General features: G+C 43.1%; 2 protein-coding genes across 4 annotated transcripts; one reads left to right on the top strand and one right to left on the bottom strand.

Moving 5' to 3' along the window:
• Positions 1–1,096: 1,096 nt before the first annotated feature.
• Positions 1,097–7,614, bottom strand: mad2l2 (mitotic arrest deficient 2 like 2). 3 transcript variants are annotated; one of them, XM_048241169.1, is made up of 9 exons: positions 7,524–7,614; positions 7,091–7,172; positions 6,882–7,000; positions 6,663–6,734; positions 5,540–5,640; positions 5,131–5,225; positions 4,767–4,840; positions 1,977–2,069; positions 1,097–1,717 (listed from the first exon to the last, which is right to left on the bottom strand). In XM_048241169.1, the coding sequence occupies exons 2-9, from the start codon at positions 7,128–7,130 to the stop codon at positions 1,676–1,678; spliced, it is 636 nt and encodes a 211-aa protein (XP_048097126.1). In that variant the 5' UTR covers positions 7,131–7,172; positions 7,524–7,614; the 3' UTR covers positions 1,097–1,675. The 3 variants fall into 3 exon arrangements, with proteins under 3 accessions (XP_048097126.1, XP_048097125.1, XP_048097124.1); XM_048241168.1 differs by having other exon boundaries at positions 7,465–7,579; XM_048241167.1 differs by having other exon boundaries at positions 7,091–7,577.
• Positions 7,615–11,264: 3,650 nt separating this feature from the next.
• On the top strand, positions 11,265–14,912 carry smim1 (small integral membrane protein 1). Its single transcript, XM_048241806.1, has 3 exons — positions 11,265–11,478; positions 11,842–11,956; positions 14,466–14,912. Exons 2-3 carry the CDS (start codon positions 11,868–11,870, stop codon positions 14,587–14,589), a joined length of 213 nt encoding a protein of 70 aa, XP_048097763.1. The 5' UTR covers positions 11,265–11,478; positions 11,842–11,867; the 3' UTR covers positions 14,590–14,912.
• Positions 14,913–18,001: the final 3,089 nt, after the last annotated feature.

Here is an 18,001-nt window from a genome sequence, read left to right as displayed (position 1 = left end):
TATTTTCGGCTAAAACACTGGTAGGCTTTTTTGATTTTGTAAAAGTTACCAAGACATGGATACTGCATTATCTGATTAACTGTTATTGCAAACAAATAATACTGTTTACGGTGAATTCTGAGGCCTCTGCCAGCAGTGCACTAGTTTCCAACATATGTAGTATGCTGTATCAAATGTGAGTGCACCTTCCAATACAGCACTTCACCATCGAATATTATCCAAAACAATGGGCAAGTGTTTTCTGAGGGCTAACAAGTTAATAATAAACATTATACAACTCTTCACAATGCTAGTAGAACACTCCATTGACCTACAGAGAAGTTTGAACATTTGAGTATGGAAAAATTATGGAATTTTGAAATGGAAAATGTGTAGGAACCCTGTATAAAGAAGACCTCATGGGTAATGGACGCTCTCTGCGCTCTGCTCTGCTGCTCTGACCCTCATTCCTGGTTCCTGGTCACTCCGTGGCTGCTCTGCTCTGACCCTCATTCCTGGTTCCTGGTCACTCGGCTGCTCTGCTCTGACCCTCATTCCTGGTTCCTGGTCCCTCATTCCTGGTTCCTGGTCCTGGTCCTCCGTGGCTGCTCTGCCTGACCCTGGCTGCTCTGCTCTGCTCTGACCCTCATTCCTGGTTCCTGGTCACTCCGTGGCTGCTCTGCTCTGCTCTGACCCTCATTCCTGGTTCCTGGTCACTCCGTGGCTGCTCCGCTGGGGAGAGCCTCAGCCCATCACTCCTCACACCAACGTCGCGTTTTACACTTTTGTTTGATCACCCCTAGACATACTTTGCATTACAACTTGGTAACTTATACCATAACCCATCCTGCTGCCCCCTATCCCGCTTTTGTGCAACTGGATAACGGATAAATTGAGCCAGGATTACCAAGATATCCCGGCTTAATCCCTTATCCTAGTTTTGTGCAATAGGCCCCTGGTGTATAAGGAAACGTTAGTGTATTGTCATTTGTCAGACTAGTATGTCACTGAGTGGAGACTAGGTGGACGTGGCCAGGCTAGGTAACTGAACCAGTCTATTTAAATTAATTGGCAAACTAATTTATTAACGCACAAAGATGTGGGTGAAACACTGACGTTAGAGTAATTAATCAAACTTTATTAAACACTTTCAACTTTAATGTAAAATGTTTTCTGTCAAATATCTTCGTTTCTTTGTGAAATTCTCTGAACTCTCCATAGACATGTTTCTGATCTTTCACAGAGTCTCAAAACACAAACACAGACATAAACACAGACATTCTCCCAAATGAGCACCACCACATGGTCTTTCACTGGAGGTGAAGACATTATCACTGTCCTTGATGAATCGTAAACATTCAATGTACACACACACAGGAAGGAAATGAAAAGCAGCCCAATTGCAGGTTCACTACACTGCGCTACAAGCAGGATCAGGGTTCAGGGCTTAAGAAGGCAGTTCACGGCAGAACCAGCTTGTCCACATGAGCACAATCTGAGCAGTTTCACAGCGTCCTTACTTGCAGTCTTTAAAGAGAGCAGAAGGACAAGCTTTAAACAGAGTAACTAAGCTTCAAGGTGGAAACAGCCCGGGAAGAAACTCTCTTCTTCCAAAGCTGAAGGTCTGCAGGAGAGATTTTAGTGAAGGTAGGTTTGCCATGTTAACATCTTCACTCCTCCTTCATCGTACTCTGAGCTAGGACGTCTTCTGAGCCCTTTCCTCCACATAGAGTTGCATCTGTCGAGAGAGACCACAGCAGTCAGAGGCAGCCGCTGCACACAGTTGATAATATACAGGTTTCTGTGCACAGACGTACTTATAAACATATTCACTGATTTAGTGTATGTTTATGTTTAGTGTATGTTTATATGTGTATCCAGTAGCACAGTAACAATCTGTGAAACGTATTTACTCTTTACAGACAAAAGGATTATATGTATTCATTGTCATTATTATAATAAATGAGTGCCTTATGAATTCAAGTCATCAGACATACTTTGACGATGTCGGATGTCATGGTCTTGAGTGGGATGAGTCGGGAGCCCTGCATGTGCACCTCTTGCTCATCCGCCACGATCCACGGAAAATCCTGGAGAACAACACGGAAGGCTCAATCTGACACACACACACACACACACACACTCTCAAAACTCTGGAAAACACCAGGACATGCTCAATCTGACACACACACACACACTCTGAAAACTCTGGAGAACACCAGGAAATGCTCAATCTGACACACACACACACTCTCAAAACTCTAGAGAACACCAGGACGTGATCAATCTGACACACACACACACACACACACACACACACACACTCTCAAAACTCTGGAGAACACCAGGACATGCTCAATCTGACACACACACTCGCAAAACTCTGGAGAACACCAGGACATGCTCAATCTGACACACACACTCGCATTCCTGGAGAACACCAGGGCATTCTCAATCTGACACACACACACATTAGGAAAATCCTGGACAATACCAGGACATGCTTAAAGGACCAGTATGTAGGAAACTAGATGTACCGGATGTATAGGAAACAGAGCGGTACAAAATATGACCGCCGCCCAGTCCAGCACATTTTTTCCACAAAAATAAATCACGCTGAAAGGCCTATATGATTCTAACTGTCTCACTAAATTGCATTATCCACACTCAATTCCCACTGGTATCTGCTAGACAACAAGTACCAAAACATGATTAGTTCATAGATTTCACATGTAAAATTCATTTTATACAACCCCACCCCCATCTTGCCTGTTCATAATTCTGAGAAATTCTTGTGTGCATGTGTGCGTGTACATGTTTATGTTTATGTGTGTGGGTGTGGGTGTGTGTGTGTGTGCCTCATGTGCCTGTGCATGTGCATGCATGCATGTATATGTGTCTACTGTGTGAGTATGTGTCATACATAGGATTACTGTGAATGTATGTGTGTGCGTGTGTATCTGTTTATGCACATGTGTGCACATGGAATGGGTTAAGATGACCCCTGGAGGCAAACATATGGAAAAAATTGGTCATCCTAGGCCCTACAGTTCTCAAGATATTCACAGAGAACTGTGTCTGCCCTACCCTCCTTTCGGGGGGTCCAGTCCAGTGGGGGGGGCTACAGATCAAAACGGAAAAATGACGGTTCCATGCTATCCATATGGGGGTATATGCCCACCAAGTTTTGTGTACCCCGGTCTTTCAGTGTCCCGGGAATCCTTGTTGGTGTACGTCACTAAATGTACACATAAATTATTTTATTGTAAGGCCCCCCATGAACGAAAGTACACAAAACTTGGCATGCATTCGGAGGGTGTCATAATGATCCTACACTTTTAATTTCGTGCAGTTTTGACCTTGTCACCCAGAGATATTGTGATGAAAACACCTCATTTTTTGCTTTTAATTTTTAACTAGGTGGCTTATACATGAAATAAGTGGTAATGGGATGGGTTGACATGCCCCCTTAAGACCAACATAAATAAAAAAGGTGGACCTCCTAGGCCCTACGGTTCTCGAGATATTCACAGAAAACTGTCTCCGGCCACCTACAGGCCAGTTTGTGTATAGTAACATAAATTAATTTATTGTGTGGCCCCCCATGAACGGAATTCCACAAAACTTGGCATGCATACAGAGGGTGTCATAATGATCCTACACTTCCAATTTCGTGCAGTTTTGACTATGTTAGGTCACAGATACCTCATTTTTACTTTTTTGTGTTTAACTAGGTGGCGCTATACATGAAATGAGTGGTTATGGAATGGCCCCTTGAGATCAACATACAAAAAAAAATGGTCCTCTTAAACCCTACGGTTTTCGAGATATTCACAGAAAACTGTGTCTGCCCTACCCTCCTTCGGGGTCCAGTCCAGCCGGGGGCTACAGATCAAAAAAATATGGTCGATGGTTCCATGCTATCCATGTGGGGTAACATGCCCACCAAGTTTAGATAGGTAACCCGTCTTTCAGTGTCCCGGGAATCATTGACGGAAATTTGGGCATGCGAAAAAAAAAAAAAAAAAAAAAAAAAAAAAAATCTGACTAAACCTTCAGGTCATAATAAACTGTAACATATGGTGATCATATTTGGAATGGTTACAGTTTATTTTCCAATATTTCCTACATACTGGACCTTTAACACGCATGGCTCAGGCAGACCCATACCACAGTGTATTCTAGAATAGATCAGACCCATACAAAAGTGTATTCTAGAATAGATCTGAAAATCATCAACATCTACGAACATACCATATTCCTAAATACTAGTCATTTAATATTTATAAACTAAAGTCTAATAATGTGATGTAAACTGTGTTCAGCTATGTTTGTCTAATATGATGTAAACTGTGTTCAGCTATGTTGATGTGTGGGCCAACCTAATAATGTGATGTAAACTGTGTTCAGTTATGTTGATGTGTGGGCCAACCTAATAATGTGATGTAAACTGTGTTCAGCTATGTTGATGTGTGGGCCAACCTAATAATGTGATGTAAACTGTGTTCAGCTATGTTGATGTGTGGGCCAACCTAATAACGTGATGTAAACTGTGTTCAGTTATGTTGATGTGTGGGCCAACCTAATAACGTGATGTAAACTGTGTTCAGTTATGTTGATGTGTGGGCCAACCTAATAATGTGATGTAAACTGTGTTCAGCTATGTTGATGTGTCGGCCAACCTAATAATGTGATGTACAGTAAACTGTGTTCAGCTATGTTGATGTGTCGGCCAACCTAATAATGTGATGTAAACTGTGTTCAGTTATGTTGATGTGTTGGCCAACCTTGATCACTTGAATTTTCTCCATATTTCTTGTGGCAGCCTCTCTGGTGTGTACCAGCACAGTGAATGTGCACCCTGCAAAACAATCAAACTTATTATAGATACGGACAGTGCAGATGAAATGCCATCCTCTTTATTCATGTCCACACAACGGGGTCTCCCTAGCCTATACACGCTGACCCTGGCTTATGCTGCATACATACATTTATAAATTCTCATTCCTGCACTTATTTAGGATTCATACATTTATACATTCCTGCACTTATCTAGGATTCATTTGATTTAAAAGTTCAACTTCAATGTAACATGCTTTGCCTGTTAACACAGCAACACATTTAGCATCAGTGGCAGAGCCTGGGTAGTACCTGGTGGGTTGTTGTCCAAAACAGCATCACAAACGCTGATCTTCAGTATCACAGCCCGGAGAAGTTGTTCCACATGTGACAGCAGTGTCTCTGAGCTGCATACACACACACACACACACACACACACACACACACACACACACACAAACACAAACACAAACACAAACACAAACACACACACAATATTACAGGCAAGGGTATTGGCAAGCAGATTTCATTCCATCACAATTACAACCAACAGGAGAGGTTCAGTGCTGCAAGCATGCACCAAGACAAGACCATCACATCTCTATGATGATATATCATAGATGATTAGGGAAAAACAGGTGGGTCTAGATTAAAACGTGTGAAAGGAGCATTCTATTCAGTCACACTCCTGTTCTCAACGTCGGCCATGTTGGGTACTCACCTAATGGACAGCAGAGGAGGTTGGGAAATCTCAAACACAAATCTCTCCACGGCATGGTGCTCCTTGTCCATGATGACCACTACGACCTTCTCGGCCTCATTCTACAGGACAAAGAGGAAACTTGGAGGGTAAGTCGCATTCTACAGGACAAAGAGGAAACCTGGAGGGTAAGTCGCACACCAGCTCATTCTGTCAAAGAAACCGCACTCTGTAACACAGCTTCCATAGATGATACCACCATGCCCATGTCATGAGCAGCCACGGTGAATTTTTCAGTGTGTGGTTCTGGGTTGAGATTATGTTTGTATGACAAAGCTGAAACACAGCTATTGTCCAGTACTGTGAGGTTCTGGGTTGAGATTATGTTTGTATGACGAAGCTGAAACACAGCTATTGTCCAATACTGTATTCTCAACATCACTGGGTTGAGATTATGTTTGTATGACGAAGCTGAAACACAGCTATTGTCCAATACTGTACTCTCAACATCACGGCAACATCACTTCCGGTTTGGGACAACTCAGTGAAAACAAATGCATTGGACAACTGAAAATGTATAGAACTACTGAATTAAAAAATGACACAGAATATCAGGCCATTCAGTTGGGTACATTCTCTATGAGCTAGCTGGCAGTTTGTAAGGGCACTCACTCAATCCAGCGGTCGTCAACTTCAGACTGTAACGCTTTCGCTGTTCTATCTAGCTCATCAGAATAGTTCTATACATTTTATATGAACGAAACCAACCACAAACCATGCAGCCCAAAGACTGTGCTTTATGTCAAGAGGAAATGATGATACCTGAATGTCGAGAATATGACAGTTTAAGGGACTGGCATTCTAACAACAGACAGAGACTGACCCAGGAGAGGTCAGTCTCTTGGTCTTCAGTGAGGACACTGTGGGGTCTGTCTTTACAAAAGTGCTGCATTAGTGGTCACTAAGGGACTTCAGTCATTATACATTTTAGGCAAGAAAAGTTTATTAATTGTAGTTCAATGTGCTTTACATAAACAAAAGCAAAGAATAATAGTACATAAAGACTAATAGTACATAAAAGCAAACAAGGGCAATAGATTAATTAATGTTAATGTACCCTCTGAGGAATCCATGTGCTCCTTACCTTCTCAATGAGTGGTTTTACACAGTGAAGAGTGTCCTGGATGTACTGATTCAGCTCAGGGTGGCATGACATCTAGCAAATCAGAACAAGCAATAGAAAAAAATAAGCACTAAAAGCAATGGAGTGGTGATGCTTTACTTTGAGTGCTATTTAATACAACACATTAAGAGCAGAGGAAATTGCTGCGCCAACAAACATACAAACACCCTAAATCATAACCTGGACGGGGACGTTGTATTTCTTCCTCTTCTGAAAGATTCCCGACGGATACACCTCTCGGACGTACAGAATGAGATGAATGGCAACCTCCAGAAACTCGCATAATATATCTGCCACCACTGCAAAAGCAATCAACGGCATCATCTCTGAAATATCCTACACGTAATTGAAATGACGTGAAATAGACAGTTCAGAGAGCAGCATCTTACCTTGGCCAAAATTAAGATCCTGTCGCGTTAATGTAGCCATCCTTTAGTCAATGGCACTTCTAAATAGACTGCTGTTGTACACCTGTGAATTCAGTCTAATGTTACCTGACTGAGTACCACATGAGGAAGTATATACTGATAACTGGAATGGGTGGTGATGGGTAAAGCCTTTGAGAAACTCTGGGAGAATATACGTAATGAGAAATTAGTTAGTTAGTTAGCAAGCAAGCTATCGCTAACGTTAAAAGCTAACCAGATCATCATGTTTATGCTGCAAATATTTGCTCTGACTTGAACAGTAGCATGTTTAAAAAAATGAATTCCTTAATCTACCAAACGACTTGTTGCATAATGCGATGCAGTAAGCTACATACGTTGACGAGGACTAGCAAAAATGCTTCCAGTGCGGTATCATTTTTGGAATCAGTCCTACCAGAGAATGTCTAATAAGGGACGGGTTCTTGTCCTACATGTTTACAAATCCTGATGTCGCCTTTGAATGACGTCAGGGAAGAGAACAGCCCCTTCTTCTCATAGACATAATATACATAGACGCCGCATTGGCTGCTGGAAACAAGAAATGCGGCCGCCATCTTGGACCGGTCATACTCCTCGTTGCGTTGCAGCAGAAGACACAAGATGACAGCACTGTGCAGCATGTTCCTTCTCAAATCGGCGGACCATACTCGGGGGATTTACTTTTCACAAGTAAGATTTAACATAACCGTACTATTGGTTGTATTTTGTGAATAGAATATTACCAGAGAGCTGAGAAGGAGCAATCTTTGATATTACTTGATGAAAATCGTAGCCATCTAACTAGGCTATGTTTACTCGGTGTTCACCCGGCTATGAACTGAGACTTGATAAGTCATATTCCATAACACTGACTTAGATTACAACTGACACAAGAAGGCTATTGTAGAAATAAATCATACTAGATTTGGCTGGCAAATTTTACACAAGTGGCACAGACTAGCCTATTGGGCTGTCGCTAGCTGCTACTTGTAGCATAAGTGTGTTGGTGGTAGCCTCACTATTTCCTGAATAAAGTAACTTTTCAATAGCTCAACTTCTTTATTTATCAAGTAGCTTAGCCAGACAAGCTACACTTTTCTTGTCATGTGAAATTAGCACAATTTAAAGTAGCTTCCTATGTAGTGAACTAGCCTACTGCTGTGTTTGTGTTAGGCTACTAATACATTTGACTGGGTTGTAGTTTTGTGTAGTGTTTTATTCATGGCAGAGTAACTGATAGTTTAGCTCACTAAAATTTCGAAGTAGCTTGCCCAACACTGTATTATTCACATGTCATTTACCCTAACAAGAATAAGATGCCTCTCAAATTCCTTTTCATTCATTTATTTATTATTTTGTATCTCTCCAGAACAACTGCCTTGTTCAAGAAGACTGAATGAACTGAACGGTCTCCTCACACCCCTGGAACTGAGGAAGGTGCAGCTCTTCATTGCAGTACTGCAGGGCATCTGCTACACTGTGACTGAATGTTTGATTTATGAGCTCCACCTTCATCACCTGCATTAAGCCACTCTGTGTCCCATTTTCCCATCGTCTGGTTGACTCAGTCCTCTTTTATGGAGTACCCAGTTTACTATGCCATCTTATTTGCCCACCTGCTGTCTGAAGCACTTTTGTTCTCAGCCAAAGTGTACCCAAGCAATTTTAGCAAGGTGGGAACATACAAAATGACATGCACCAGTTGTCGAAATCATAGAACCAACTGCATCACGGTAACTCTGTCTCACTGAGCCTGTGAAGACACTCCCCTGATTCTTTACTGATTGCAATGAACGGGTTGATCTTAGCAGTTTCTAAAATGTTTCTTAATTCCTTTTTTATTTAATCTCTTCATTGGGGCTGGAACCTTTCTGTGAACTGTAAATAACAGATGCTGTTCATGAACCCATTGACACTGTACAAGTGACAAGTCACCTTTTGTCTTGAATGGATGAACTGTTACACTTACTATGCCAAACCAATGTCTGTTTTTAAGGATCAGAAACAAACCTACAAACTTGCACTTTACAATATTTATGGAACTTGTCTAACAAATGCTGTTGATATTGAACCCAGTTACTCCATTTCCTTTATGCCACACCAATGTCTGTTCATCACTTTATTTTTGATGGCACTGAACTGAAAATGTTAATGGATTTTTTTTCTGTAAATTTAACTCATTAAAACTTGTATCAAACCAGTTTTTGTCTATGCTGTCAAACGTGGATTAGTTATGTTCCCAGTTTTTTATATTGGATGTCATCACTTTATAATATATCATATATCAGAATATTCTATTACTGTTAAGCCCACTATGAATATTAAAATACACACAACCATGTTTCCTGTCTCATACAGCTTTTCTACTGGGAGGTTTACAACTTATTCTGGAGTCAATTTACCCAAGTGTGTCACTAAACCACATAGGCCTACTTGGAATACCCTCAGATGTCTGAATGGCACTGATCTCACTTAAATGTTTATGGAACCTTTCTGTGGACTGTGAATAATGCTGTTGATGGAACTTTTCTGTCAACTGTGAACTATATTTAACTCATTAAACTTGTATCAAACTAGTTTTGTCTATGCTGTCAAACATGGATTATGTTCCCAGTTTTGATATCGGACGTCAGGTCACTTTATATCATATATCAGAATATTCTATTACTGTTAAACCCACTATGAATATTAAAATACGCTAAATCATGTGTCCTGTATCATAGCTACATGTATGACCTTTGCAGCAAAAAAAAACGTGAGAATCTGTTCGGTATTCAGTGAGATATGATTAATTAAGTGCGCTGACAGCTCATCTCACCGGCCAAACAGATTACACTGAGTGGAGTGGATGACCGGTCCAAGATGGCGGCTCCAAATCTCGTCAGCGCTAGTAAGGAGTAGCGGTCGATGCGGCGTCTATGTATATTATGTCTATGCTTCTTCTCCCTTCTTCTTCTGGTCCGCTAATGTAGCCTAGGCCAGGGGTTCCCAAACTTTTCCACGACAAGGCCCCCCAAATACCACTATGTTCTGGCCAAGGACCCCCGTGATGTGTTATTAAACCCATCGAGAATACTACGGCAAATGTAAAAATACATTAAGCTAATCCTAATAATTATTTTAGCCATAAACACTTCGCGATGGAGCATATACAGTGTGTAAAAATTGTATTTGGGGCTTTCTGCTATATGAGGGCTACTATTATTCCCAGTCATTATCATGGAAAATATAATGTTCAGATATGCGACACATTATTATAATGGCATTGTATAACAACCCTCATAGTAATAGGTATATGTTAACATTTTCAAATGTATTTATTTGTTGCTTTTATTTTTCCTTCCAACTTGCTGAGGCCCCCCTGGCACCCCCTCGCGGCCCCCCAGGGGGCCCCGGCCCCCACTTTGAAAACCACTGGCCTAGGCCCTAAATTACAAGCTTTGGAGTTTAATAAATGTTGGGTTTTATAGAGCAAGGTCAGAATATAATGATTAGGCTACACCTTATGAAAGGTATGTGCAGGCCTACGCAATGATTTTTTGAGGTAGGCTATAGGCTAACTGGCCACTGGTAAAAAGATCAACGCCAGACACTGACACGTTTTTATAAACAAAAGATGTTACGGCCCTTCATCAGATTTTCTGATCTGTAGGCTATCTGATGAAGGCATTATAAGCCGAAAGAGTGTGCACTACTTTACCATAGACCTACATCTTTAGCATTCAAATGATATAGGCATGTTTAAAGTTTAAATTAAACGTTTTAAAAGTAGGTCTAGTCTTGGCTGCAAGTAAAGCATTTCAAATAGCCAACTAAATTAGGCTACAACGTTGTGAAATTAAATTGGCCTAAATAGGCTATCAAGTAAGGACTTGATGTGAATGGTTCTCACATCAATCCTGCACAAATAGCATGGGCATGTGCAGGCTGGGCCATCATTTATTGACTGACTGCCAGACACACCCCAGCGCACATCCTAACTTGCCACCCTTATTCATAACCAATATACAATATCCAACCTGCCCACGCGGGCCAACTTGTCTAATTTGACCATGCGTTTAGCAAAGAGAATCGTGGAATTACAACAAGTGTAGCGATAGGCCATTCAAGACACAGAAAAGCTGAGGTGTGCTATATCAGCTCTAACCGGAGACTGCGTAATACTGTGGAATTTGGTCAGAGGTTTATCTGGAGCGGTAGTAATAAGCGGCGTGAATAGCCCACTACGAGGTCAGAGGAAGCAGCGCTTTAATGACCGCAGTAAATTTTTCACCCGACTTCTGATGAGACACATAAAGAGCAGCAACACCACAACACACATCAATAGGAGCGACGACTCACACGGCTACAGGCTCCCCAAGCAGCGAATAGTGAGTATTTCAGCTAGATGACTGTTAATCGGAATACAACTGTTTATTTAGGCTACTTGTAGCGCTTCTCTCAATTAAAGAATGAGTTTCAGTCAAGTTTGAATATTAGTCGTGAACTTTTTACGACATGGGAACTGGTGCGTTTTAAAACATGCTTTGAATGACCGTAACCTAAGTTGAGCAATAATCTTCCTATACTTTTCAAAGTTGGACTTTGGTCACATTGGATAGGCTAGGCTGTGTGTGGTTTTGTGCGACCGAGAGTAGAAAAAGACCAGTTCTATTAGATCTCTATGAATTCAAAGGCGGCTACAGACTGTTTCTGTTTATAACCCAGTCCGTCTGTGTGCTGTTGTTTTCTAGCCGGATTACATTGGTGAGGCAAAAACATGGAGGCTGAAGATGCTAATGTCTCGTACAGCAGGTGGAATGATGATGTTAACCTCAACTCTGCTCAGTCCCAGTCCAGCTTAATCAGGTAAGCTCTCTTCTCTGTGATACACACATATCTCTCTCTCTCTCAAATCAAATCAAGTTTATTTGAATGGCATGAATGAATAAAGTCATTGTTGCCAAATTAAGCTACAGGTATAACATGTTAATAATCAACTTTACATTAATATTGGTATAAAGATATAATTAAATAGTGAAAGGAAAAATAAGATAAAAGGATAAATGTTAATTCCAAAGGGACTAATAGTTTCATCATTAGTTATACTGAAGAAAAGAAAAATAGACAAAAGAAATTGAAACTTATGCAAACTCTCTCTCTCTAATGATATATATATATATATAAATCATATCTGTCACACACACACACACACATATATATCTGTCACACACACACACACACACACACACACACATCATGCAACAATTGCACTGTTTCCAAAACAATGGTGAATCACATGGCCTAGTTTACCATGCTCTTTCACAGTGTGGAGCTGTCAAGAGTTTAATTTGAGCCTGTTAGCATTGAGCCTGTTAGCATTCCCCATGTTTTTGTTTACTCTCTGGGGTGTGTGTTGTAGGGGCGCACCATCCCTACATAGCAAACATATTAAATCATCAAAGATCGGGGTCACGCACACTCACACACACACACACACACACACACACACACACACACACACACACACACACACACACACACACACATCAGGGGAAAGGTCAGAGAGGTCAGTGAGTTAGGTCAACCTTTCCAAGGTTACGTTAGTGAAGTGAGTGAATTGAGGTTGGGGATTCTAACTAAGCATCTGAACACTGCAGCTATTCACCTCCAGGACAAACACACCAGTGGAGTTAGCAATCGGAGCCATTGGAGTTAGCCATCGGAGCCGTCAGTGGAGTTAGCCATCGGAGCCACTGGAGTTAGCCATCGGAGCCGCCAGTAGAGTTAGCCATCGGAGCCACTAGTGGAGTTAGTCGCTCGGGGAACTTAGGACCCTTTTTCAGAAAAAACATTCTCCTTGACCTTAGTGCTGCTTTCGATACCATCAACCACAATGTTCTAATCTCCCGTCTGTCTGCTACTGGTGTTTCTGGCACAGCCCTCAATTGGTTTCAGTCATACCACACCAACAGAAAGCAGTTTGTAACACTTGGTCCACATCAGTCCCCTAAGTCCCCTGTCACTCGTGGTGTCCCCCAGGGTTCTGTACTTGGGCCCCTCCTCTTTCTCATATACATCCTCCCTCTTGGCCAGATTATTCACAGCCACGGTCTCAACTTCCACTGCTATGCAGATGACATCCAACTCTATCTTACCACTCCCTCTCCCTCTGACCCCCCACCACGCTCCCTCACTGAATGCCTCTCTGACTTAAAATTATGGATGCAAACATTTTTTCTCAAGCTCAACACAGACAAAACCGAAATTGATTGGCCCTAAAAGCATCCTCACCAAATCTCCCCATCTCACTCTCAACATTGATGGCTCATCTGTCCACTCCACCCCTGTTGTTAAAAACCTTGGCATTCAGCTTGACTCCACCCTTAGCTTTGATCCTCATATCAAATCACTCACTAAGATTGCTTTTTTTCACCTCCATTAACATTGCGCCTCTGACCCTTCCTCTCTGCTAGTGATGCACAGACTTTGGTTCACTCTTTCATTATGTCCTGTTTAGATTACTGCAACTCACTTTTCCTTGGTCTCCCCACTAAAACCCTTCAAAGACTACAATATATGCAAAACTCTGCAGCTAGGCTTCTCACCCATACCAGACGATCAGCACACATCACCCCCATTCTCCATCAACTCCATTGGCTACCAGTTCCGTCCCGGATGAAATACAAAGTACTACAATCCACAACCTTGCTCCCCCCTACATCTGCGATCTCCTGACCCCTTACACTCCTTCCCGTTCACTCAGATCCTCTGACCAAAACCTCTTGGCTATCCCCACTCCAGACTCTCCACCCTGGGTGGCAGGTCCTTCAGTGCCTTGGCCCCCAAACTCTGGAACTCCCTCCCCCAACCCCTTCGTGCCTGTCCTTCTCTTCCTTTCTTCAAAGCACATCTCAAGACCTTTCTGTTTAATGATCACTTCTCCTCCACACCCAACACATAGTTCCTACAGATAACTTGTCTCTGTTGTATTGTTTGTTTTTTTGTTATTGTGTTTCCCTGCCTTCCTACTATGTAAAGCGACCTTGGGTTTGAGAAAGGCGCTATATAAAATAAACGTATTATTATTATTATTATCATATGGAAATTACTATATTATTGTAATTATAATATATATTATTATATAATAATATTGAATAATATTGGCAAACATATGGGACTGACTAAATAACATTGTGCCTGTATAGTAATAACGCCTCCCAAGTGCCCATTAGGTTATTTAGCCCTCTGTGTACTGAGGTTCTAATGCCCTGTGTTGCCCCTAGGTTATAGCCATTGGCTTACTGTCTGTAAAGTTGCCTCTTAGCTTCTATAGCCATCTGTGTGTTGGGGTTCTAATGCCCTATTTGCCCCTCAGGTTCTATAACCGCCTGTGCACAGGGAACCTGGGCATCTACATCAGAATCGCCGGAGCTCTGGCGGCGCTGGTGTCGGTCTACATCCTGGGCTACGTGACTGGGTACTACGTCCATGGACGCTGACGCCCCCTGCTGTTCATGTGTGGTCAACGAGGAGTGGCTAGTCAGTGCACCGGAAGATCCTGCACGTTTGAAATACATCCAGGACTTCAGCAGGTGCTGAGGAACCGGAACCAGGATACTGTTCTGTCCTAAAACACACCATTATTTAACAGCAAAAAAAACATTCATAGTTTTATAATGACTTAACCTTGAATGTGACTTACAGTTTTTCTCAGTCGCTTTGGTGCTTTTCTCAGATCAGAATGAAAATTCTCATTACCATTAGTTCAACCTCCACAACATTTAGTCATTTGTGCACATCATAGTAGTAATTTCTCCTTCCTCTGAACAAATTGCAAATGCTTTTGAACATGTATCAGTTGCTTTGTTATGTCAGTCAAAATGAACTATACTTATGGATGCTGAATAGTCGTTCCCAATAAAACTAATAGTCTTCATTTCATTGCTTGAGTCATTACATACAAAATTGGTGAACTAGTTATCAAATTCTGTGACAATGCTGTAGAATTGCAAAGAGCATATACAGTAAAACTGTGAAACGTACATATTCAGTGTCTTGTACTCACTTACTCCCCTAACTACAGCAATTTGTAACTTTACTGTAGTTTTCAAATGGCTGTACAAGTACTGTATAGTGCTGTCTTGAGCATTTTCAGGTAGTGTCACAGAGTTCTGACCTTTTTTTGCATGGGAAAACACTGAGAGCATAAACTGTCGTAATGAAAACATGACAAAGCCATTTGACTATCTTGTTCATAAACGATGGTGTCAAGACTTCTCATTTTGATGACACTGGCAGTTTCACTGACATAAATACTAGCTTTTGAGGAACGGACTATTCATTTTGAGCAAGTGACGTGCTTTTGCAGGCTATCCACTAGGTTTTGCAGTTTGCACTAATTGTTTTGAGAAATGCACTAACTGCTGTGCAAATGTTAATAGTGATGTGAGAAAAGCACCAAAGCGACTGAGAAAAACTGTAAATGAATCAATTTGATATGACTTTAATGTATTTCATTTAAAATCTGCATATGTTTATGTCCATATCCATGGAAACAGGCTTTATAAACATAAGGCGTAATGCGTAGGCAAGCTGCTTGTGATTGGCGGTTCATCAATCAGGTGCTAGGCGCTGCACTGCAGGTCAGTGCATGTCTAAGGTGATTGGCTGCCAGCTGTGCCATGGAAACAAATCAAAGTTGATGTAAACATCTGATTACTGGGAAAGTGGAACATTTTGAATATCCACAGACAGATTCAGTTGAGTAATGTAAATCATATCAGATATTAATATTGCCTATGAACACTGTATGTGTATGATATGGAGACCATGATAAGAAATCTAATCCAAATGATTTAAATGTCTTTATTTTCTTAATTTATGTTTTTATTTTACCATATCATTATCAGTTATAATAAAATGATGAAGTCTCCACATGTTTTTTTTTCATTCACCCATGTGTAATATTGAATTTTAAACAACATACTTGAAAAATGCATGTCCAAATGATGCATGACTCCAACTATATTCCATACCATGCAAAGCGCCTCTGTTGAAAGGCTAGCAGGTGGTGCAGCCAGGGCAGAGGACAGGCTCACATATCCTCCCTGTATCATATCACAGTTATGAAAGAGAGCGCTTGCTGCTCTCAACCAATCACATATCCTCCCCTGTATCATATCACAGTTATGAAAGAGAGCGCTTGCTGCTCTCAACCAATCACAGCGTGTTTCTCCTTCAAACGGAGCATTTAGCCAGCTGCTCCTGTAACCGTGCAGATTTACAGGATTATCTGATCTGATCTTATCTTAGGGATGTCAGATAAAAGCACTGTCAGTCTGTGATCATAGGTGATCTTTATTGCATCCACAACCTCACAGTACAAATACAAGTCATCGTTTATAAGCACTGTCAGTCTGTGATCATAGCATCAACAAACTCGTTTATAAGCGCTGTCAGTCTTGCTCGTAGATAATCTTTATTGTATCAACAAACTCGTTTATAAGCGCTGTCAGTCTTGCTCGTAGATAATCTTTATTGTATCAACGTCCTCTTCCTCCAAAAGACTCGTGCAGCTGACCTCACTGTCCGATGGGGAGAAGAGGCTGGCGTTGACCCTGACGACCCACTCCCCGATCCTCTGGTCTGTGTAGTACTCTTCCTCCTCTCCTGCTCCTTCTAGGTGGCGCTCCTCCTCATCCTCGCTGCCGCTGGGGTCTGGGCTCTGGGCGTCGCTCTCGATGGCGGAGTCGTGGGAGCAGAGCGGCACCTGTGCCCGGGTCCTGCAGGGACCAGGCGCTGACCTCACCTGACCTGTCCCCGCCCTGCCGTCGCTCCCCCTCACGTTACCCTGTGCCCGGGCCACGTGCCCGTCAGCCGACGCCAGGGCCTTTGAGCTGCCAGTCACAGGGTCAGGGTCAGGGCCAGCGCCTGATTTCTGACGCCCGTAGCAGGACGTTCCTCGCGGGTTTGCGCTCTCCTCGCAGCGGCCCGTGTCCCGGACCGATACGCTGCTGCACACTAGACGGACGCCTGTCCTCTGAGGACTCACTTCCTGTCTGCTGAGCAGCTTCCTGTCGGGCCTCTGAGAGGCTGTGCGTGGCGCTGCGCTCGTCCGTATCCTCCTCTGGGAGCCCTGACCCCCGGCAGGGTCAGTGGACACGCGAGTGCTCGGCTGCTCCATCACCTGCGGGGTGATCTTTGACCCGTAGATGGGGGGCAGCGTGCTGCCAGCCGTTCCCCCGTCTCCTGGGCCCTGGCTGGGCTTGATCCTCAGTGGGAGTCTGGTTCTCCTGGGGGTGCCTGGTGGGCGGGCAGCCGTGACCCCCTTCGTTGGAGGTCCGGGCGGGCCGTTGGCCCGGGGGGTTGACCCGAGGCATGGGGCCGAGGTGCTGGAGGTCTTCAGTCGGCCCAGACGTTGGATCAGTAACCTTTGACCTTTCAACTCTGTGCTGACCCCTCTCCACACCGATGCCTTGCCTCCCTGCTGGCAGCTGCCTCTGGACCCGACCCGGCCCAGATCTGGCGCAAGTCCACACCAGGTGAGGGGCGGTTCCGACCCGGATCCCACCTGCACTCTGCTGGCTCCACACGGGCTCCCCTCTCCAACCATCTCCAATCAATAGGACTCCAGCTGTTCTCCTGCTGTTCTCATTTACCTGCTCCAATCAATAGGACTGCTGCTGTTCTCCTGAAGGTCTCATTTACCTGCTTCAGATGGAGCAGCGGCCCCTCACACGGCCAGGTGTGCTGCTGTCGTCCTCATAGTGCCCACTGGCCAGGTGTGCTGCTGTTGTCCTCATAGTGCCCACTGGCCAGGTGTGCTGCTGTTGTCCTCATAGTGCCTAGTGGCCAGGTGTGCTGCTGTCGTCCTCATAGTGCCCACTGGCCAGGTGTGCTGCTGTCGTCCTC

The sequence above is a fragment of the Alosa alosa genome, chromosome 4 (genome assembly GCF_017589495.1).
Source record: "Alosa alosa isolate M-15738 ecotype Scorff River chromosome 4, AALO_Geno_1.1, whole genome shotgun sequence".
Lineage (NCBI taxonomy): Eukaryota > Metazoa > Chordata > Actinopteri > Clupeiformes > Clupeidae > Alosa > Alosa alosa.
This window is presented reverse-complemented; position numbering and strand designations above follow the sequence as displayed.

Excerpts from the sequence above, each read along its gene's own strand:
- mad2l2 (XM_048241169.1), bottom strand. The coding sequence starts at position 7,130 with ATGGCTACATTAACGCGACAGGATCTTAATTTTGGCCAAG. Across the intron at positions 7,001-7,090 it reads GGATCTTAATTTTGGCCAAG|TGGTGGCAGATATATTATGC; the intron begins GTAAGATGCTGC and ends TTGCTTTTGCAG. Across the intron at positions 4,841-5,130 it reads TTTGGACAACAACCCACCAG|GGTGCACATTCACTGTGCTG; the intron begins GTACTACCCAGG and ends ATTGTTTTGCAG.
- smim1 (XM_048241806.1), top strand. The coding sequence starts at position 11,868 with ATGGAGGCTGAAGATGCTAATGTCTCGTACAGCAGGTGGAATGATGAT. Across the intron at positions 11,957-14,465 it reads TCCCAGTCCAGCTTAATCAG|GTTCTATAACCGCCTGTGCA; the intron begins GTAAGCTCTCTT and ends TTTGCCCCTCAG.